This window comes from Ciconia boyciana, chromosome 2 (assembly GCF_034638445.1).
Source record: "Ciconia boyciana chromosome 2, ASM3463844v1, whole genome shotgun sequence".
Lineage (NCBI taxonomy): Eukaryota > Metazoa > Chordata > Aves > Ciconiiformes > Ciconiidae > Ciconia > Ciconia boyciana.
In genome coordinates, this window is record NC_132935.1 from 150,152,138 (window position 1) to 150,175,645 (window position 23,508).

The 23,508-nt window shown below is 39.3% G+C and overlaps 1 protein-coding gene across 2 annotated transcripts in view; it reads left to right on the forward strand.

Moving 5' to 3' along the window:
- MYO3A (myosin IIIA) overlaps window positions 1-23,508 on the forward strand; it is a 114,884-nt gene that overhangs the window by 76,787 nt on the left and 14,589 nt on the right. The window contains exons 19-31 of one of the 2 annotated variants that reach the window (XM_072851520.1): window positions 1,763-1,916; window positions 3,007-3,095; window positions 4,847-4,976; window positions 5,094-5,264; window positions 7,421-7,500; window positions 8,129-8,206; window positions 10,272-10,477; window positions 12,481-12,592; window positions 14,106-14,268; window positions 14,922-15,008; window positions 18,147-18,270; window positions 19,404-20,379; window positions 21,055-21,193. In XM_072851520.1, coding sequence (XP_072707621.1) covers window positions 1,763-1,916; window positions 3,007-3,095; window positions 4,847-4,976; window positions 5,094-5,264; window positions 7,421-7,500; window positions 8,129-8,206; window positions 10,272-10,477; window positions 12,481-12,592; window positions 14,106-14,268; window positions 14,922-15,008; window positions 18,147-18,270; window positions 19,404-20,379; window positions 21,055-21,193 — 2,509 coding nt within the window. The remainder of the gene's footprint in view (window positions 1-1,762; window positions 1,917-3,006; window positions 3,096-4,846; window positions 4,977-5,093; window positions 5,265-7,420; window positions 7,501-8,128; window positions 8,207-10,271; window positions 10,478-12,480; window positions 12,593-14,105; window positions 14,269-14,921; window positions 15,009-18,146; window positions 18,271-19,403; window positions 20,380-21,054; window positions 21,194-23,508) is intronic. The other variant, XM_072851521.1, reaches the window with a different exon arrangement.

Here is a 23,508-nt window from a genome sequence, read left to right on the forward strand (position 1 = left end):
TCTTCCTGCCACTAGCTCCTACAGGTATATAATTAAACTCTTACCTATAACAGTGATACATTTGTTACCCTCCTGTCTTGTCCGGCTACTCAGGTCATTGATTAAAATCAAAAGCAAAACTCCACCAATGCTCCAGGGGAGACATGAATGAAGTTAATGTTATGTGTCTGAGATGAGGAGCCGTCATGGGGCTGTAGGAGAGATTCTTACAGCTTACATCCTTGTATGGGCATATAAACTGAGCCATAACCTATCCTTAGAGTGCAGAGTGTCCTGGGAAATTAGATCAATCTGGATACTGGAAGCGTTTAGGTATATAATCTGTGTTCTCTTACAAGTGGATCAGCAGATTTCTTTATTTGGGCCTGTATTTCCAGGACAGTGTTACTGATGTTATTCATTTTGCTGTTCCTCTCTGGTTTAGAGATTAAGAGGTATGAAATCTAATAACATGTGCTTTTCTGTTGTATATGGCAGTTAACTCCTTTTTGAAATGCTCAATATGTTGCCTTCTTCACTCATTCAAACTCAAATAAATGACACATGAGGAGAGGTCTTTCAGGGTTAGAGGTCTTTGAACTCATTAATATTAGCCATCATTCACGTTCATGACACTCTTCTCACAATGAATTTGGAATGGCACAACTGTGATGTTAACACCATACATTAATACAACACTTTTATAAAGTCCTATCCTTTGGAAGAGGGATGATTTTTAAAGTAGATCAAAAGGCTTAATTGTGTGTTTCATAGTATAGCCTGCATGAGACTGAAGGCAACCCTGGTATATATGGAAGCACTGTGCAGTGGATAACTGCTATTGCATTGTGTAATGCAGGCGAAATAATGGGGCGGAGGATGTCCCTAAAGCAACCTTCTCTTGGTAAATCTACGGCTGTCCTCTGCCTTGCTGAAGGATTAAAGAAAGTCTTTCTTGTATTCTTCAGCTATAATTTAAATTATTTTCAAGATAAAACCATCGCAACATACTGTGGACACAGCATTTGTTATCAGGTTTGTCTCAGTCTGGTAGGAATCCAAAGATATTTGCAGTCTTCAGGAGAAAAAAAAAAAACAAACACAAAAACCCCACCAGCTTTTCTGTTGTTTTTTAATCTTGCTGAATACCTTTCCCTAGTTCCTTAAAAGGAGTGAAAATGTTGTAGAGGCCAACCTGAGACAATTTATTTAATTTTTATAAAGTATGTACACCATTCTTTCATTATGAGAAAGTGTGTGCACCATTCTTGTCCACATAAGAACTTTTCCGGGTGTTTGAGGAGGGGGATCAAACAAGTGAGGCCTCTGTAATCTGTAGTCACTTTCGTAAATCTTGGCCACTGTACATCATGTAGATCTGAGCAATGAATTGGGAATGTAAATGTAGCTCTAAATGATTAAGAAATATTTTTTACATTGCAGACCAGGGAAGTAAATAGACACTGTCTCCATCTGCAAACACTATACTTTATCTTCTTCAACTCTGTTTCTTTAATTCTTGCATATTAAAGCATTGGAAAGCATCTTACTTTACCAAATATGCCATAGGAAGCACTTACATACCCAAAGGCAAATTAAAATCTATAGCCTGACAGTGTGATACATCCAACTGACATTTGTTGCTGCAAAACCTTGATGTCTTTAGCCCCAGGGCATACTTTTTCAATGTAGTTTTAATTTGCTACAATTGAAAGTTTCTGAATTATTTTCTGAAGTGGTTCTGTATACATAGACAAAACATGCCTTCTGTTGCTTGTTACAGAATGAATACCTATATGAAGGTGTTGATGCAAGAGTTATAGAATATGAGGACAATAGGCCCCTCTTAGATATGTTCCTGCAGAAACCAATGGGTTTATTGTCCCTGCTGGATGAGGAAAGTCGATTCCCACAAGCAACAGATCAGACACTTGTAGGTAAGTATATGGTTTATTTCACAGTTTTGCAGGATGTCTCCCTGTTAGATTTCTGTTTGGCGTGTCCAGTTTAGGCTATATGCTACTTATGTTTTTAGTGAGCCCGCATTCCAGTGTCACAGTATGTTTGAGGGAGGCATGCATGCAGGGATGGTTGTGTCTTTGAAGTCAATACAGAAACATCAAGAGTACAAACGAACCTAAGCTGCTGATCCAGGTTTTGAATTCTCCTGTCTTCAGGAATTTTTAGCTGCAGGGCTTGAAAGGTAAAGATCAAACTGAGTTAAAACTCTAGGTTCATATGCCAAGAACACTGTTTTCAAAGTTGAGTCATGTCCAGCTCTGAGATTTTTGATGAACCGTATCTGAACAAGAATTTTAGTACTTTTTAAGGGTAATGGCTGCAAACCTGGTTCAGTGCCTTTCAGCAAATGATGCTTCCTGTTTTTTTCTATTCAGAAATTAAAATTAAAACACCTAAATATGTTGTAATTCAGATCCTGAATATTTCAGTGCTGCTAGGTAGTTGCAGTTACAGTTGATTTAGTTATTTCAGTGGGGTTTCTGTGCAGATAAATCCTCAGTTTACTCTTTTTTTATGTGCAAAGTGTCAGATGAGAGTTTTGACCAACACCCAATCACAAAACCTAATAACAACTGGTAATAGTGCCCATGCTAAAGCAATTACATGAGCTTCTTGTCTTTCTAACCTCATACTTTTCAGTCTACAGTACAGAGGCCCTCAATCAATTGGTAAATGTTTCCCACAATTCCCCAAGGAATCCTTAGGAAGGATTACTGCATTGTTTCATATATGAAGATCAAAAGCTTAGAAAGGCAAGTGATTTTCTGAGGTCACACAGAAAAAAATTGGTACAAAGTAAGTAACTGATCCAAGAGCTCCCATATTCTCTATCCAGTGCCTTTTTGTTACAAGACCGTTATGGTATCTTTGTCCTTAAAAACATCAGATTCTGTTTTGTGCCTCTGCATTGTTTGAGAAGTCAGGCAATATCCTTAGAGGGATACAGCTTCAGAAGACAATTATTGTACAGTAACTCCAGTAAGATAACTATGTGTTTCCTTTCAGAAAAATTTGAAGATAACTTGAAGTCAAAATATTTTTGGAGACCCAAAAGAGTAGATCTAACCTTTGGGATTTATCATTATGCAGGAAAGGTAAGAGACCTAATGATATTAGTTGGGGATTGTGGAACAGTAGGGCTGGAAGGAAATAGAAGAGGTCAGCTGGGATGGTTGTCAACCTTCATCTATTCAGGCCTCACATGGAAATGTTGGCAGTGCCTTACACATCAAAAGTAAATTGAAAAGTTATTTTCCCTCATAAAAAAAAGCAATAGCAGGAGTGTATTTTTCTTAAATGTCACCAGGTAAATGAACTGACTGTATTATAGAAGAGCCAAAACATAACCATTATGTAATGCAACTCAGTGCTCTTCCCTGGAAGTCCTGTGCCATGCTTGTTCCCACTGCTTCGAATCAGGATCCAGCTCCGTTCTTTCTACTACCTCCTACACCCCATCAGCCTTACTTAGTTCTGTACTTTGTCATCAGCCAGATAGATAGTGCAGGCCCTGCTTTCTGCTTCATTTGATGGGCAGCGTCTTGCCCTCCTGTACAAGGTGACCTGCTGCACATGCCTTTCAAACTCAGGAGGAGTTTCTGACGCACTGCAGCAAGACACCACTGGTCACCTGAACCTTGCCTTGTGAAAGCAGAAGCTCCCACCTCCTGTTGAGCTCTTTTAAAGGGTACGGAGTGGGCATTGCTGTCTCACATAGGAAACTATGTTGGGTCTGTGCAGTGCTGGAGCAGCTGGCCTGGAAAGAGCCAACATACTGCCCATCAGCGGATGGAAGATAACTTGCCCCTTGTGTAAGACAGCCAGCTACAAAAGGCCTGCAGTAACTCCTCTGAACCTCATGTCCAGCTGAATTGCACTTCACCAGCATAGCATATCTCACTGCTGAGGAGCAGAGAGCCAGCTCTCCCTGTACCATTCCTACTACCAGCCACTGAAGGTGGGGATTCCACCAGTGCCCAATCAGCCCTTTCTAGTGTTCAACAAGCTTTTTCATTAGGAAGTTTCTCCTACTGTCTAAATTATATCTCCATTGCTGTGATATATGTTCATTACTCCTAGTCCTGTTTACTGTGGAACTGGAGAACAATTTATTTCCTCTTCCTTTACAAGCCTTTGTTGTAATTTAAGACTGTTATGGGGTTGTTTTGTGAGGTTTTTTTCTAAACTAAATACGCCAGTATCTTCTACCCTTCTTCACAGGCCAGGTTTTCTTGTGGGTCCTTTACAGCATCATTGAGAGCGAGCCCTGGAGGTACATTTTGAGTTAGGTACACCATTCCTGGAATTTTTAGAGATATTTCAATTGCCAGTATGCGGTTTGTGATTTTGTAAACTTCCTCTACAATTAATACAGAGATCTCTAGGAAGAGTGGTAAGTCCTGGGTCCAGTACAGCACGATATGAATGGGACAGAAAGATTGTACAGTCATATGGGTAATCCTGTGTGATATGGTTGCAATCAAGTGCATTGTTAATTGTGCATTTACACATGTACTGGTGTAAAGGAGGACTACAATCCACATGTCCTAGTGATAAATCCACAACTGGCTAAAACAAGTATTAACATATCTGCATTAGGGAAAATAAATGTCTCAAGCGACTTTGGAATGATGGATTTGCTTTTAGTGATCTGCATCATAATGGTTCTCAGTATTGAAAAGTTAGAACTTTCTGTGATCAAAAGAAAGACTGTAAGCAAGAGCGAGCGTGATGGCTGAAAAACTATTTGTGTATCTTGATATATTAAAAGCCACATGCCAGAGTGCTTAAATTTACAATTACTTTTCAAAAGCCCAGAAGATGCATAAATGCACTTTTTAAACAGGTTCTATATAATGCAAGCGGATTCCTAGCCAAAAATAGAGATACTCTGCCAGCTGATATTGTGCTGCTACTGCGATCATCTGAAAACAATCTGACGCGACAGTTGGTAACCCATCCTCTTACAAAAACAGGTATTGCTATTGTGCTAATCTTCTTCTTCTCTAGCCTTCGTGATGACCACTGCTAGGTTTCATATGACCATTTGTTGATGACATTATACACTTTGTGGCTTAACTTTCCAACCCTAGAATCTATACAGAATGGAGCCCCAGCCATCTCAAGCTGCAGGGGAGGGATTGGTCTGGTCAAGTGCCAAGGAAGTGGTAGAGGCTTCTTTCAGGGTCCTCTCTTCAGGGTAGGGGAGCAAGACAGGGAGTGGAGTGCGTCCCTTGAGTTGAGGACTGGACAGAAAGGATCAGGTAAGTCACTGGCCTTTTTTGGGCAGGGCATATATAAATTGCCTGTTTTGTCTCAGTGCAATTTTTCTCTAAAGTAGTAGAGAACCAAGGTTGGGGCTCCTAACATCTGCTGCAAAGGGTGAGGAGACACTTCTCTATTTCCCCAGTCTTTTAGTCCTTTACAATAGGTAACTGATGGGATCCTAGTAGTGAGCCCTTCCTTGGGGAGTTCATAAGCTGGGGTGGAGGAATACGACTGGCTCTACAGAAATTACTCCTAAGTTGCACCTTAATTGAACCAGGTCCTTGCACAATACCCTGCCATTTTAGGATGATGGGTAAGTCTCCTTACAACCAGTTTGCTCTTGTGTTGTATTACTCCCTGTGTGATGGCATTGATGCCATACAGTAAGTACTTTACAACATTACTTTCTTGTACAACTACATGGGAGATGTACTTGTAGTAGAACAGAAAAGCTAAATTGGAAGAGTCTAATGGAAATGTCTCTAAAACGTTATCTTATCTTACAGAAACTGAGGTTTTGGCAAGGCTCCTATTCTTCACAAAGGGAGCTCTGCTGGTGGAATGCAAAATTTGGTCTTGAAGGTCTATTTTAAGTCAGTGTTCCTGGGAAAACACTGAGCTCAATGTCCTTGCCTGAACTTTTGGCTCGTTGATATCTGCCAAGATGCTAAACTATAATTTCTGTAGAGCCAAAGTCAGGGCCCAAATGGTCCCAAGAACTGATCCCAAGTCTTATGTAATGTTTTGCAAGGTAACTCTGAAGGTTGTTTCAGTCTTCTTGTTAAATATTATGAAACACTGTGTGTAGCCTTTCGAAACTGACCCAAACCATCCAGCTATAGCCAACTAAAGGTTAGATTTCTGATCTAAGTTACTCATCTAGAATCAGTAGAAATGTAGAGGTTTACCCAGAGTCCAACCCATCTTGCCTATCTCAGGTGTTTCTCAGGATGGGATAAATCTCCTCTGAAGGTGCCTCTCTCCACTGAATACAGCAGGGATGTTGTAGACACCTCACTTTCAGATAGCTAAAGTTAGGTGCGAGTAACCCTCTCTCTTTCCTTCCCGTCCTTTGATATTCAGCTAAGCCCAAGGGAGGTTTAGCACTTGATATCATCACATAATACATGACGCATGAGCTCAGCATGCCATATATTTGCAGCTGTTTATCCAACCCTTATCCACCTCTTACTGATAGTAGCTGAGCACAGAGAGATTACAGGCTCTCCCAGTGGAGAGTGAGATTCCAGAGGTGATACGTTATTAGCAGGAGCAATGGCAGCGTGCAGCAATGGTTGGGGTTTATCAACATTGAGTGACGTGATGGAAAGTTCAGCAGAATTTTCATTATTCCTTTAGAAGACCACTGTCTGTGTAAACTACTCCAGTGCACCTAATTCTTCAAGTCATCATAATAAAGATATTACTTGATAAAGAATTCCAAGGTTAGAGTCTTAAGACTATTTCTATGCTAGTAAACCAAACAGGGCCTGTGGACAGTAGCTGAAACACTCCCACAGGATTGCCCCTTCTGATTATTTGTTAGTGTGCCTCCCTGGGACAGTTTTGGACCATGTCAGCTAGCAGTCACCCAGAAACACCCAGGCACACTTCAAGAGAAAGCACAGGCCACCAGCGATGGTTTCCAACAAGCTCTGGAAAGATACAACCTTATTTTTACCAGGAGGTTAAAAGAGTAGTGAACTATAGAGTTTAGCTGTATAGACTTGAGTCATGCCATGTCACTTGCCCTCGGGGCCAGAAAAGGGTGCTAGCACTTTTTTTTTTTAACTAATATATATGTAGCCTTAGAACTAGAATGGTACAATAACATCCTTAGGGTAAAACCACATGGATGTTCTAAGATGTTTCTTTCTTACCTTCTGCAGCAGTCTGTTTAATTTTTTGCTCTAGTAGGTGACATAAGTGCTGAAGGAGGAAAATTCAGCCCATGTTCCATCTTCATGCAACTTCTTCAGAGCTTGTTCCATCCCAAGGGTGAAAGGGGAAATGAGGACATACTCCGAAAAAGTCAACGACCTTTATAATCATATGGTTACACTGGGGGCAAGAATAAGATGGTTCAGCATAGTTTCTAGTTTAAATGAGATGTAAGCATTTTGGTAGGTTGCTTTCTTTCATCTTCCCATAGGTAACCTGGCACACACTAAAAGCAAAACTACAATCAGTTACCAAATGTGGACCCCCCAGAAATCAATCAGTCATACAAAGGTAAGAAAACTGATTTCGTGATTCTGCATTGAACCCTAATTTGAACTAGAAAGGCAATACTGTTATTGGTACTAAAAGTAAGCAAGTAACCCCTTCCTTGGTTTTTCTCCCTCTCCTGTTTTCTTTTCTGTTTAGCTGGATATCTTTGTGTTGTGCAATTCATATTCCTTCCGTGAGGTAAAAACCTAACATTTCCCTTCTTTCTGGCTATAGTTTTGTAACACCTTCAGGGGGAAAAAAATATTATTTCCTAGCTGTATTGTAGCAAAAAGAGAAATTAAAATAGTGGTGTGGAGTATAGTCAAGTTCCTTAGAGAACTACCAAAATAACAGTGATGATGAAATAACAGACAGGACCTCAGACATTGTCAGGTTATTTGTGGCAGTTATTTAGATTCTCCATTATCAAATTGTGTCCTCTGTGTGTGAACGTTTGTGTATTGTGTAGCAAAGTAACGTAACGTACTGGTGTAACTGATTTGTGCTAGTGATCATGCTGTAACTTCCTCTGTTTAGAATACTTTTTTTTAATTGATGTTCTCCGAGGGGTGCTTTGTTGTGGCATTGGAAAGGGCACTACAGGCTCAACAGAGATAAAAAGTGTCATTTTCTTTCTTCCTCTTTATAGAACGAAGCAGGAGATACTGGACATCATCCAAGAGAGACAACCAGCATGAAAACACAGACAGTCGCTTCTTATTTTAGAGTAAGATATCAGATCTTTTAATAATTTTTTCTAGAGTAGAATGAATGTTCATTCTTTCACCTTTTGAAATGCACCTGTTGACTTAGAGTCAACAGTGATCCATTTAGGGTTTGGGAACTGCATATACGTCACAGCGGTCTGTGTCGTACAAATATCTAGAGGAGATTGTGATGTTTCATCTTTAATTGTACTTGATTACACAGCCTCATTCCTGTCATGATGATGTATGATGATCGATATTAATCTTTCACTTGCTTGTTTTTCCACCAAGGGAGATAAAGGCAGGTTGGACATTAGTGGTATAGCATTTCTTTAAGAGTTTAAGAAGCAAGAGGGCAAAGTTAATTTGAAGCAGGAGCTCCAGAGAAAGATCTTGATGGTCACTGCTCAGAGGCTGTCCTGAGTCCATCCTTGTGGCTCCTTCAGCAGCGCTCTTGTCCTTCCCAAGCACTGTCTGTGCTGCTGGTCCTGCAATAGAAAATAGCTATGAAGAGCATTCTTTCCTCCAAAAGGGTGCACAGAGTTGGTTCACTTGGGCTCAGCTCTGAATTTCCAACTCTTATTTAGTCATCTCTCCCAGCAAAAACTTAAAGATGGCTGAGGTGATGTTCATGACCTGTAAGAATTCATTTACATCTATGACAGAGAACAGTAAGGAGCAAGATCTCCGTTTAGTAGATACAATTAGACAGCTTTGTGGACTGCAAAGGATAATTTCAGCCTAGATATCATGGTGGTCCAAAGCTGCATGGTGTTTTAAAGTTCTAGATGGAAAAATTTACTGAATGTCATTCAAGCCTAATGTCTGTGATTCAGTGCAGTACCAGCACTTCTAGCATCAGAAGCTGCAAATGAGTTAATTATATTTACATTTTTCTGTTACTATTTTCTGCAGTGGAAATCCCTGCTCAGATCATGCTAGCTAATGCTCTTAAATGAAGATTCAGCTTCAGCCCCACTGGTTTACTCATACACAGAAATCTATGGGTGATTGAGAAAAGCATCTGCCACCTCAGACTGAGCGGAAAAAAAAATTATCCATTAGCGTGTACTACTTGTTTGTGTTCGATTGGCACACTAGCGATGAAGCTAATTAAGCACTTTGCTGCATGGTGCAGCATCTGTCCAGAATGGAATTGCACATTTTAATAGGAAACATACAGCTCTTGACGTCTTACACTAGTTTCATGTATCCAACCTACTGCTGAACTGCATTAACTCCTGGCTGCCTCTTTCTGTTGAGTCAGGTTGAATCTTGAGGAATGAGGCTCTTCATTTGTGTTTTAATAAGATCCTCCCATGAAGCAATTTTACAAAACACTGGTCAAGGTTGTTTACAGCCAGATTCACCTCAGTTGGCATGGGGAGCTACAAACTGCATCCCCTCTGCTAGACTGGTACCCTGGTGAGGTGGAAGAAGTGCAACTTTGGAATCGTAATTTTGTGTACTTCTAGTTTTGCCCTCCTCAAAAGTTTCCTCTTGGCATGGCAGCTATAGTATCACCATCAGCCTATGCAATAAACAGGACGTGCTAGATCAGAGCAGTTTAAGCAGCCCTTCTTCTGGGGTGGCCTTAGTTTCTTCCAGTCTAATGAAGGGATGGCAATATTTACTGGCTTGCTGCTCTTCCACTTCCCATCTGTAGACAGATTGATTTACTCTCTGGGTGAATAAGGATCTTCAAATAGGTGACAACAGGAAAAAGAAAAAGTGGGCTGTAATTACCTAACAAGGCTCCTAGAGAAGCAAGTAAGTGTAAGGAGAGTTTCTATCATATGTTAGACATTATGGCAGTTTGTGAGAATCTTCTGGGTGGAATTTGGTACATGCATTTGGAATCAGTGTTTCTTTCAAGTAGCATATGCTAGTAACTTAGGAATCTTATCAAAGCTAGAATTGTTGTTGGGTCATTTACTTCATCTACCATTAAAGTACCAGCTTACTGAAATGTAAATGGGTTTGGACATGATTCTGATCATATGAAATAAAATTTCAGCTACACATGGACCTATATACAAGTTTTATAAATATCCTGGTGGCAGATATCTTGTTACTTTCTTGCAGTATTCTCTGATGGATTTGTTATCCAAAATGGTTGTCGGCCAGCCTCATTTTGTCAGGTGCATCAAGCCAAACAACGACCGGCAGGCAAACAAGTTTGATAAAGAAAAAGTGTTGGTTCAGCTGCGTTACACTGGAATTCTGGAGACAGCAAGAATTCGAAGACAGGGTTATTCACACCGTATACTGTTCGCTAACTTCATAAAACGGTAACATTGATGTGAAGAAGCCTTTTTCTCTCCTATCATTGCTGCCCAGTGTTTGCTAAGCATCAGCAGTGTCTTTGGTATGGTCTTTAAAGAAAAAATACAAAGACATTTCCTGTGACAAAGAAGATTACAGACTGGATGACAAAGAGTAGTTCAGGCACAAGATTAGTGAACTGTTTTGGTCTGGTAGGGGAAGATGAGGCATCTCAGGATGATTTTTTCAGGCTCCCTGTGCATTTGGGTAAAAATTGTCTTGCTTATAATCTGCAAGCTTTCTTCAAAGACTTGAGGTTTAGAAATGTAATGCTTCAAATTAAAGCCGAGAATTTGGAGCAATAGCATCCAAGGAGCACCACGGTTTCTCTGGCTCTTGACATTCAGCACTGTGCAGCATCTGCTTGTGCAGGGTGAATGATAATTTGGTATTGCTAAGGTTGAGAAGTTCATTAAGTGCATAATCTTGTTTAAAATATAATTTCTAAGTATTAGTCACTTGTTAAGAAAAGGAGTAATGAACTCACTATGATTTTATAATTCCTTTAACTATCTCTTCTTCCTCCACCCCAAAAAATTAATCCTCAGAACTTAATCTGTACTTCTCTCTTACTAATAAAGACCCTCAGCATTTGCCTCAATCAGAACTGAGATTTATGGAATGGAGATCAAAATGGGAAGAAGCAAGCAACACCCATTCAGACAGAAGCACTTAAAAGTAATAGTGCACTAGAAACAGAGAGCTAGTAGCAGAGTGCTGCAGGTGGACAAGGAGAGAGAGGAAGGACAAAGTGATGTTTTTATAGCACTGTTTCTGGAAAGAATAATCCTGGGACTATTACTGTTTTGGAAGAGTGCAGAGTGGGAAAAGGTAGTTATCACTGCACCAAGATATGCTGTGGCTTTTGGTCACTACTTTTTATAAAAAATTTTACTGTTCAGGTAAAAGACCCTTTGTCTTTTTTTTTTTTTCTTCTTTTTAATAGTTGAGAGTTACAGGTAGACCTGGGATAATGGCAAAATTATTTTGTTAGAATAAAAATAAGCCAATTCACTGTGTAGTAAAAAGAAAAAAAAAAAGGAGCTGTAGGAATTGGTGATAATGCAGGAATCAACATTGTCTCTTTATTATTCCATGAGGAAATTGTTACCATTATTTAAAGCTGGTACAACCCAAGCTTTGTGTATAAAGGCTGAATAACAAGAAAAAAGCAGAATGTACTGTCAGGAAGGAGACATAATTCATGTAATTTTCCTGAATTAAAAAAAAACAAGATAGGTATGGTTCATTTTGTTATGGAGCATTTTGGAAAGTCCTGGAACACAGAAGAACTTTTCTACCCAGCAGCTGAGCGGGTACATTACAGGTAATTTTTATGCGTGAGCATCCTGACCTCTTTTCCTAGTCAGAATTAATTCTGAGTAATGAGTTTGCCAGATTAAATGCTTACATATGATATGTCATAATGGCATATATACGTTCCAAAATTATCTGCAAAGCTGAATCCAAGGAGGTAACAAGAGCTGGGAGGAGGTAACAAGAGCTGGGATGCATCTCACATCATCTTAACTATCTCAAAGGTAGATGGTCTAGCACATGAGATAAGAGATTAAGTTTTCATGACATTTCTAGATATGAAATAAGCTAATTTAGACAGAAAAGCTTTAAAAATATTTTTATTTTGCCACTGAAATCACTTTCACAGAATGCAGAGAGCCAAAGAAGTGGTGCACAACTCTACTTGGGTTGCACACTTTTTAAAAGCCTTCTGGTGTTGATATAAGATTAAACAACCCTCCAGGGTGTGCAATATGTCATTCTGCTGCTTTTGATTGAGTTTCTCTGTACTGCATATAAATCACAGCAATTTCTTTCATATGCTGGGGGTTTTTTTCAGTGCTACGTTTTCTTTCATGCAACTGTTTTTATTATTTAAATGAATGGTTTAAATGTATTTGCATCTATTCCTTACTATTAATGGAAAAAAGAATCATATATTTGTCTTTAGGTATTACCTCATCTGTTACAAAACAAATGATGATCCTCCAGTCAGCCCGGAAACCTGTGCTGCCATCTTGGAAAAAGCCCACCTTGACAACTGGGTTCTTGGAAAAACTAAAGTAATTTTTTAATATACTGTATCTGCATTATTGCAGTATGTCATTGTTAACTTACTAAGCAAGTTGTTTTCTCACCCATTTGGTTAGGGTAGCTCTTGGTCTCTACTGGTTTAAAAAAACCCCACCCTTTACTGGTACTGTTCCCTGATATCTGGCTGAAATCCTGACCCTGTGAAGCATTAAAATTCTGATCAGCTTTAGTGAGGCCACAGTGCAAAGCAATATGTGACAACAACAGTGCTTGCATTTTCTTTCAAAAAATGTGGTAGTAAGGATCCCAATGAGCTTGGTCCAAGCTTTCTTAAGGAAAAGAAGTTATACTCCTTCCCTGGAGCAATCAGACCACAAAGGAAGAGGAAAACGTTTTGGCTTTCCAGCCAGAGGCCTCTGTTGCAGACTTTGCTGAGCACTGGGGGAAGAGATAGCAGGATGATCCCATATATGTGAAGTGGGGAAAGACTTTATTATAAGAGAAACACATGCCTGTTCCCATCCTCTTGCTTTTGGTTCTAGCTCACTAGTCTTCCCAGTGTGCCAGAGAGGGACACCCACCCACCCCCAACTGACAGATCTCAGGAGGTCTGCCAGAGAAAAGAAGCATCAGACAAGTACTGCCCAAGTCTCTCTATTTGCTAATGTAACAGAAGTGCCCAGGAAGGATATGGAGAGAGAGAGAGGTGGATCCTAAACTATTTGAAATCACCTCAGTGTAGAAGAAACAACTGTTCTTCTGAGACATCTTCCTGGATAGGTGGGACAGAAGCCATGAAGTTACCTCCTCCTCAACCTTTATTTCCCTCTGCTGTCTTAGTGAGGCTAATGGACAACATGCAGCCAAAGGAAGCATATCTTGAGATGCGAGATCTATAGCTTACATTTACTTTAATTAGGGTTAATCTGTATCTGTACCAACAAGTAATCAAAGATTGGGGAATTCTGCAAAATAAGCATAATAATTAGTCTTAATTGCACAAGCTCTTTCTATACATTTTATTTCATCCTAATATATACCAGGAATGTGTTTGTATCCCTTGTGCTGGACTAGTTTTTCAGGGGTTATATGAGCTTCATGCTTGATAAAAGCAATTTAGTAAATAAACAATGCCTTTGATTCAATTGGAAAGCAGAGAGGTTGAAGGATCCAGATTTGGATCACGTTTATGTAACATATATCAGATTTGTGAGGTTAGCAAAACTGTTACCTTATAGTTTTGAAAACAGATTTATAGTTACAGACTGAAGTTTTGCACTGGGACTTTAAAACATCTTCCCACGAAAGCATGAAGAAGCAAGCACTGACAAAAGATGTTGAAGGGGAGAGTATGGTAAACTAATACCCCAAACAATCAAAATGCTATCTTTAACAAAAATGATCCTTTAGATACTATAGCTAAAGAGTCCATTCATCATTTGAAACCAACTTGTAACTCTTGTTGATATTAACTGGGTTGAGCTGAACACAGGGCCCAGGAGGGTAACTAAAACTTTTGCTTGTCTGCCTACTCTTTTTAAGGTATTCCTCAAATACTATCATGTGGAGCAGCTAAATTTAATGCGGAAGGAGACAGTTGACATGATTATTTTGATCCAAGCTTATGTCAGAGGGTGGCTGGGTTCGAGGAGATACAAAAAGATAAAGGAACAAAGGGAACAAAGTGCTATTAAAATACAGTCAGGTAATAGCTTTACAACATTTAAAATTTTGCTTAAAGCTAGTGCATGTGTACATTTGATAGATGGATGTGCATGCTGGATGTGGATTTTGCTGTTTTCCTGCTGTTACATTTGACAAAATATCTTATACTTGGTGATATCTGTTCTTATGAAGAAAAATTTATTTTAACCAGGTTATAACAATCTCTTTACTGAAGTTACGTTTATCAATGTTACATTTAAAAGGCAATTTTAACAATGGAAGGATGTGATTGCACAGATGATACTGTTATTATTAATATTCTGGAACACTCTGACAAGGTTGTATAATATAATAATGAAAATAAAACGTATTAACCGTCCTAGATAATAAGACCAATTACACTGTTGATGGAGACATCAACTGAAATTTTTAATACATGTCAAACATCATCTTATTTTACATTCTGATTCTCTTGTGTTTTGTATTCATTTCATTCATAACTTTACTCACCAGAAAACATACTTTTTATGTAGATTTACTGCTTCTGCTTGTTTGCCATTTTGTTTGAAAGATAAAGCCTGCAAAATATTTATGAATATTTTCATGGAGGTCTGTAATTCCTTCCAGACTTTTTTATTCTTACAGTCTTTTGTGTAGCTAGTGGATTATTTAATTTTTGACATCTCTTTTCAGCTTACAGGGGTTTTGTTGCTCGTAAAGAATACACAAATGCAAAACGTAATAAAAAAGTGGAAGAATATATTACTAGACTTCAAGCAAGTAAGAATTGTTTGCTTTCGTGGCTTTTAATGTGCTATCTGTACACAATATGTTGATCCAGATTCTTTGCTGTTACCTAGCTACACTGATTGACTATACTCATTTACACATTCCGAGGTATAATTTATCTATTATGTCTCTATATACAGTGGTTGAAACAGGTCAATGTATTCCGTTACCTGTACCTCAAAGTGGCTTAGAGGCACCTTCCACAGTTGTGAAGTGAGCTGCTTAAATGCCATAGCAAGCCTTCTCACTACTAGTCTGATATGTCTAAATATTACAGCTGATATCGTTGAAGCCCCAGATAATACTATCTGCATATTATCTGTGTGTGCATGCTGTTCTATTAGCAATAGGTTTTGTTATGTATCTGTAATAGTTATGTTTGAGAGGACTACAACCTATCTGTAATAGTTTTGTTATGTATCTGTAATAGTTGTGTTTGAGAGGACTATGTTTGAGAGGGCTACATTTCACTCATGTCTCTGCTTCTTTTCTGCCATCGCTCAATCCAACCTAGCAAAATATTCCTTCTCTTCTGCAGCAATAATCACCTTGGGCCAGATATATGCTATGCAAGATCCTTTTTTCCTCCCTGTATTTCTGCCTCCCCTGTCCCTGCAGAGATGTCCCCGAGCCAGATGTAGTCAAGTCAGCTCTGAAATCAGCAGCAGTACAACTAGAGAGGCACAGGTCTGAAAAGAGCTGCCACAAATCTGCACAGCACTTTCAGTAATTACAAAGGTGGCAACCCCAAATATAAGCTAATGCTGCCAGTATCCAGGCTATCTAGATTTAAACTACCTCAGATATGCCTTCATGAGTATATACCAACACCAGTGCTGGTTTTAATCCTTGTCAGATGCATCTGTTAATTGCACTGAGCCAACGTTTGTGTGTACTGAAGAACACTTCACTGCAGTTCGTAGAACTTCATCAGTGTAGAAAACAATCTAAAACCAGAATAAAATCCAGTGATGTGCCAAAAATAATTACACATCTGAAAGCTGTCAATTATATTAGGATATTTAGCAAATGCAACAGTATGAATTTACCACTTTGCTCTGTTTGTTGATCTCCCCAATATTTCTTCTCGTCCACCTTCTCTGTCCTGTCTGCAGGTTCATTTCAGCTTTTTTCAGTGCACAAGAAGCCAGAACAAAATGGAAGTCCATTTTTACTTAGCTCTCAGGTTTTTTCCCCCCATTTATTTCTAAAGCAATACAAAACTCCTCTTCCAGTTTGAAAACAAAGCTTAAACAGCTACTGTCTCATAACAAAGTTCTCAGGAAACTTCAAAGGTGAACCACAATAACTCTAAAAAGACCAGACTTAGCTTATATTGGTATGTCCATTGGCAATGTAACTTGACTTATTTCAAAATAACTCCTGTTGAGTTGCTTTTGTATGAAAATGGAAGGAGGATTGGCTCAGAAGTCCAATAAACTCTAGAAGTATTCCAAGTGCTTTATAATTTGCACTTTTTAAGGCCCTGCCAGACTGCAGTATAAAAACCAGTTGTGCCACTTTCAGTAAGTATTTGGGTTCCTTTACCCTATATCCAATTATCAAGATGTAATTTATGTCCCTTCTATACAGTGCTTCTTACACTGAACCACTGCATCTAGTGGAGCCCAAGTTGGTCTAAATTATGGGTAGGGAATGCTAAAGCAAATAAAATCTAGCACCAAGTTATATGAATGTGTTAGAATAGACTGCTTATGCTCCCTTCCCATTCTTAAGTGAACTTGACCTTTCCCTGTGATGCAAAACACTCTCAGCGGAGTTGGAGTAAGAGCTCCCATATCTACCATCTCCTCAGGGTATTTAAATCACCTGAATCCTCTATCCCCATAGTCTTGGTACTGCATTTGTAATCAGAGTTCAACAGAAATATTTTGACAAAACACTATGTTCTCTTTATTTTGCCAGGGATTAGCAGATTTGTGCTGAATCCCTGGAATTGCAGACTTGTCCAAATCACAGCACTGTGGAGACTGTGCCAGTTCCCATCAGGAAATTATTTTCAAGTTCAGGAATTTTTGAAGCAACATTCTGAATGCAATTCAGTTTCTGATTAAGACACTTCAGTGTAGATGTCTAAAAGTGACCTAGGTGTCTAAACTCCTCTTACAGTCAGCAGAGCCTAGAGTTTGATTCATTTTATTCAAAACCACCAAATGCTCAGCTCATTTGCCCCCATATTGGTATCTAGCGTCATTTGAGATGCCCTAGGTTATCTTGCCTGGCCTCCAGCTTTATTTCATGTGGTATACCCAACTTTCTCTCTCCAGAAAGTCCTGTCTGTCTTGTTCTTTCTGCCAGCTCCATGCAGATGCCTTGGCCATCCTGGAGCACTTCAGATGGCACCAGATACCTACGTGCCAGCAACTGCATCAAGCCCCTAGTGACTAGTCAGCACCTACATGTCTCAGGGAAGACCCGTGTTTGAGTCCTTATTCATCCTGGTTCAGACCAGAAATTTGAACTTCTGCCTCCCACAAAGCACAAGTAGTGGGTACCCTTGCCACAGTGCACCTGGTTACTGTGGAGCTTAGCACATCTTTCATGCTGAGCTTTTTCATTTTGAATAATGAGTCTGCAAAAGGAGCATGAGCTAAGTCTTCTGTAACTGCTGAGCTATAAAATTTTCAGTTTATTTCTGATCTAGTGAATGTTCAGCTAATTCCAAGCCTGTGCCAGAAGAGAGCCTGGTAATCTCTATAGCCTGATAATCAGGCATTTCCCAGAGAAGTGAAAGACTGAGTCAAATCAATTGCCTGAATCAGGCAAAGCAGGTACATGAAGCTGAGCACTGTGTTCTAGAAGCACTTCTATAGCACTATGCTTCTGCTTCATTCTGCATCTTCCTGTATTTTCTTCAGTCCAATAAAATACAAAGACAGACCTTGTTTGTATCCTCATGCAGAATGGGTACAGCTTTCCAAAATCTCAATAAAGTTTTGTGGGACAGAATAATTTCAGATGAAACATAATCATAACATAATCATGATAACCCCAGTCCATATTTCCTTATTGTTTTTTGTTTAGTGCTGTTATCATTTGACTCTCTGAAATGTGTGGGACACCCATTGCTTGTTGCCTAAACTTGTTTTATATTACAATTTGTATCAGTTGCCAGAGGATACTTACTCAGGAAGAAGATAAAAGAACTAACTGAGACAAGAAACAAAGCAGCAATAACAATTCAGTCTCACTATAGGGGATATAAGGAGAGGAAGATCTTCAAAAGGAGGAGGTAGTGTTATTTTCTCTCTCTGATGTCATTCAAATGTGTCCCTTTTCAGCAACTACGCTGCTGAAGAACAGCGACGTAAACTGAGAGTGAAGCAAATTAGGATTGTTCTAGATATGTATGCAGAGGTAATGAACATTTATGTGGAGGTTTTTAATGTCAGTAGCCAATTTTCTCATATTTTTAAGCCCAGGGAATAAAGGCATATTTAGGGAAAAGATCAACAATATTGTGCTTACCTGTAATGTTAATGTAATCTGTAGATTAGTCTCTTTTTGGAACTAACTCATCATAAAAAATGCTCAGACAAGAGCAAGAAATAGGCATCTGCAAGGAACTGTTCTTCTCATCTTAAGTCGCTGTTTGAGATAAGCATAGGTGATGACAGCAGGAACCCAAATGTCTTGCTCAGATCAAACAGCTAAAAGTTAGGTGAGGTAAATCACCTTCTAAATATCTCTGCAATATGGTTGTAGTCCCAGTCTCTGAAATGGAGCTAGTAGCACTTCACTCATCACTGTCATTTTTTCAGTGATAGCATTTAAGTAGGTGGAGACTCATCCAGAGAGGTGGAAAACAGCTGTGAAGGAGTCCAAAGTCTTTCAGAGGGAAGGAACAGGGTGGCAGATTTCACCTGGCGCTGAAGTTTAATTGATAGTAACAAAGACAGTTTAGTGAATAGGTCTTTTAAATTTGACCTGGTCCTATGCCCAGGATCTTTCTTTTTTCATTCCTGGTGTGACTTGAGGCAGTTTTCTTTCATGAATACATTTAGGATTGTGTATATTTATACATATTTAATGTGCTAAAAAGTTTCTGCCTTATGTTTTTGTTAACATTTAAATTAATTCTTTACTGTTTTATCAGCCCTCATGCAGCCTAGATTGTCCCCCTAGCAATTTTCTGTGAAGAGTTTAACAGGGATGTCCCTTTTCACTTTAAGAAATAATCATCATCAGAAAGGCAGAGATTGGTTTGCTATCTTTAATTCCAGCTATATGCACCAAATCTTTCCCATGTTGCAATGTATCAAATTGCCATTTAGTACACAAACACCACCAAAGGTAGTTGTAAAGTTGTCACTATCCTTCATCTCCTTCAGCTATAATTTTTGCCCAAAACTCTGTTCCATTCAGGGAATCACTTAGAAAGAAACAAACTGAAAATGCAGCATCCATTAGGGAAAAGGAAAAGGATGAAGAACTTCAAGATAATGAGGAAGGTCCAGCTGTAGTGAAGAGTGCCCTTCCTAAAACAGAAGAAGAAGCAGCTGTCATTGTTCAGAGCCATTACAGAGGCTACAGAGTCCGTAACAAAATAAAGGAACAGCGCAAAAATATAGCAGAAGAAGAATTATCTGCTGTGGAATTCCTTGAAGCACAACTGCAGCCAGCTCAAAATGATACACTGGAAGAAGCAGCAAATGAGGAGACTCAAGATGAAGCTGATGCTGTTACTGACAGCAAGTGCTCTGGGTACACTGACACAGGGAATGTGCAGGAGCAACAGAAAGCATCTACTGAAGGAAAGGGAGCTTCTGTGAAGCAGAACCCTGCAGTAGAACATGGTGAAGGTGAAGAACAGGCCTCTTCGGAAGAGTTGTCCAGCAAATCTTCTGTCAAAATCACAGCTGAACCTAGTCCCCAGCAAGAGCAAGATAATCAAGACACACTCAGTGCATATGGGCAAGATCAAGAATCTGCTGTGGTCCAGCCCAGGACTGACCTGGATGTGGAAAGAAACCACCTGGAAGATGAAGCAGTGATGCCTACAGGATGTAAAGGAATTATAAGAAAAGAGTCACTAAGAGGTTCACGGAAGCAAGTTGAGGCAGAAAAACAAGGTTCAGAAGACAAAGAGAAGGCAGCAGTGGTTATTCAGAGCAGTTACCGGGGTTACAGAAGGAGAGGACAACTCAGAAGAGAAGGGAAACTACCTTGCAAAAGTCAAGAGAAAACTATAAAGGAGCCAAAAGAAGCAGTGCACATTCAAAATAATGATCCCCAAACAGCAAAAGATAGGGAAAGCACCGGTATGGAGGCTGAAGACCCTAAGACACTAAAGGGAGACTCAGAGAAAGAGGCTTGTGATTTGGCAGCCTTTTCGCGGCAGGTAAGAAGCTTATAAGCTACATATGTTGAGCATAATACCCTGAGCAATGACAGAATGGCATTTTACTATTTTACTGGCCTCAGTGGCACCAAGGTTTTATTCTCTAAACTGAGACTCAGATTTTGCAATGAGTGTTCTATAAAAATGTATATTTTGGGCTGCAAGAGAAAATACACTTTTCAGGAAGGAGGGAAAGCCAAAGTTAGAGCACTGGCAAAAAATTATGTTCATTTTAACCTGGTTTAGGTTAAACACAGAAGCTTTGCCTTTGTTTGTTGAAAAGTGCGTTTAACAGGCAAGGCCCTTAATTCAGTAAACTTGTGAAACGTCTCTGTAAATGAAACTAAAAGTTGCTGTGTCAATGTCAGGGACTCACAGATGTGCAGAGAAGTATGCCTACAGCTGTAGGTGCTATTTTGCATCAGCAAGGCACTGTCTGCTCACATGTATGAACCAATATGAAGTGGCTGCAGTGTGGAGTTTCCTATGTGTCTTTTTTTTTTCTTCTTGTTTTCTTCTTTTTTTTTTTTAAGGCGGATGGGGAGGTAAGTGTTGTAGGGGCCTACACTGCAGTACGTGGAACAATACCTATTAAATTCATTCTCTAGTCCACTGTTTTACCTTTGATTACCTTGGAACATATAATAATGTAAAATCCTGTGGTGTATTTTTTAGATATCAAAATTATCTGAAGACTACTTAGCATTGCAGCAAAAATTGAACGAAATGATATTGTCACATCAGCTGAGACCCGTGATGCTGTCCAAAGACAAGCAAGCTAATGGCCGGCTTTCTTCTCATGTTTGTCAGTCAGGTAATGTTGAACCTTACTGTTAGCAGAATTTTCATTTGTAAACAGGACTGTCAAGAAGTCACTCCTAGGCATGTTTTTAAAGGCCAGGGAACTAGTAGATGAGTTAGCTCTGGCTTCTCATATAACTCAGGCTGTTCATTTTCGTACTAAGCCCCGTATCAGTACATGTCCGGACCATAGTTTCCAGAGAAATATCCAAGCCTGGTTGGGATTTACATATTTACCATTTTTCCTGGTATGTTGTTTCAGTGCTGCTTAAGATCAGTGAATGAATCATTGTGAGACCTAGACATAGCATCTCTAGAAATACTTTTATTTGGTAAAAATTCCACATTGGCTCTTTTTTACTCATATGTTTCTCAACTGTATGTGCTATTGGTAAGATATGAGACTATGTTTTGAAAACAAAAGATTTTTTTAGGTACTATGTCAAACAATTTACCAAAGTTTGTCATGTTTATGCTGAGTAAAGTTTTAGCTATCTACAAATGCAACTGAGGCAACCAAAACTTGTAAATCCTACCCATGTTGGTGGGTATGTCCTTGAAATTACAAGTAAAGTTTTATTAATAATTGGCATCCATTTAACTCACACACTTAAGAGGACATTACCTCTGAAAATACACTCCAAAGTTATTCATATTCCAGTTAACATGGACAGTGGGGGTTCCCAAAATGCAAGCATGCTTGGAGCAGGTTAGGTGGCAGTGGGGAGGAGTACTGGGAGAATAAAGGTGGAAGACATGGGGTTTGGAGCATGCAGATCATTAAGACCTGTGCCCTACAGAGAGGTCCACAAAGAGCTGACTGAGCTGCTCAAGCCTCTTCAGTTGGAATAGACGTAACGGGATTTCCTCAGCCTGTGTCTTGGGCCTCAGATGTGGAGGAAGATGAGAGCAAAAGTAGCAGATGACTGGCTAGGTCTCCATTTCTGCAGGGCGGCTTGCGCCAGCCCATGCCACTGCCTCTGGGGAAGATCTCTGCTTGCCCTTGCACAGCTGGGATCAGATCCAGGACTGTCCCTTGCTGCCCAGAGCTAATTGTTCTATTTTCATTATAACATTGTGGATTCAGTTGTCATGTATGCTGAAACTTCTTTCTGTTCCCATGGCTATGTTGAAGAGATCCTAAAAGTAGTTCACTCCCACTTTGCAGCCCTCTCAAATGGGCAAGCTGCTGAAATGAGGGCTTGGTGTTTACAAAATCTAAACCTCTAAGTGTAACCTGGCTGCTAGTAGATAATCTATGTAGTTCAACCTGCTTCCAATACCAAAGACTGCAAGAGAAGACAGATGTGAAATGGAAAACTAAGGGCCATAATCTTTCATTAAAGACAGAGCAATGCTTGTGATCATCATTAATGGGTTTGTACTGCGTTCTCTATTAAATATTGCTAATTTTTGACAAGATAAACCTGAGAAATTAAAAATTCATGCTTTGGAAAATAACTCTTGTTTCTTACATATTTTCCTACACAAGCTAGAGAAGAGAGGTAGAAAGAGGGAAAGGGAATACACAAATCCCTGTTTTATCCATTAAAGATCTCATTACTTACACAAGTGAACCAGGTGAAAATGTATCAGTATGTTCATGCCATGTGCAAAATGGAGCAAAGTCTACGCTTCACATTGCTATAAATTTAAGTAGCTCTACAGGAGGCAAAAGGATGCCAGAGTTTGTCACCTTTGCATGTAACCCTGCTTAAAGTGGTGACCAGTCAGCCACTTCACTTCCCTTTATCTCTGAAAACGTCCCACTCTTTAAACCTCTGTGGTATCATAATACAGCATTTTTCCAGTGGTAAAGTGTGTGAAAGTGCTGCGTTGTATCCTTTTGAACACCGACATGAAAAATGTCATACATTTCTTTGAACCAAGTCAAAACGCTTTTTAAGACAACACTGAAACAGTTGTTGAGTTGCACAAGAGATCAGGTCTTTGGCCTCATTTTAATAAATAGAAGGAAATAAGATTTTTTTTTTTTACATGCTAATGTTGTGTGGCCTTAACAAAAGGAGGATTTATTTTCTTTATGTTTTCTCCCGACAAATGTCTGTATGTGTGACATGACAGCACTTAGCTCTTTTGTGCACCAGGCAAAATCTTTACAGAAATTCTGATGACTTACAAGTCCCCCCTTTTTTCTCTTATGGATGCAAAAATTGAATGTTTGCTATTTTGACTAACTGCTTTTTGCAAAAAATGTCACCAATAGCAATCATAACTTTAAAATAGTAGAAAGCATCAAAAAGAGAGTCCTGAATGCTCATATTCATATAGATTAAAACATACTTTGTAGTCAAAGCATGTTCATTT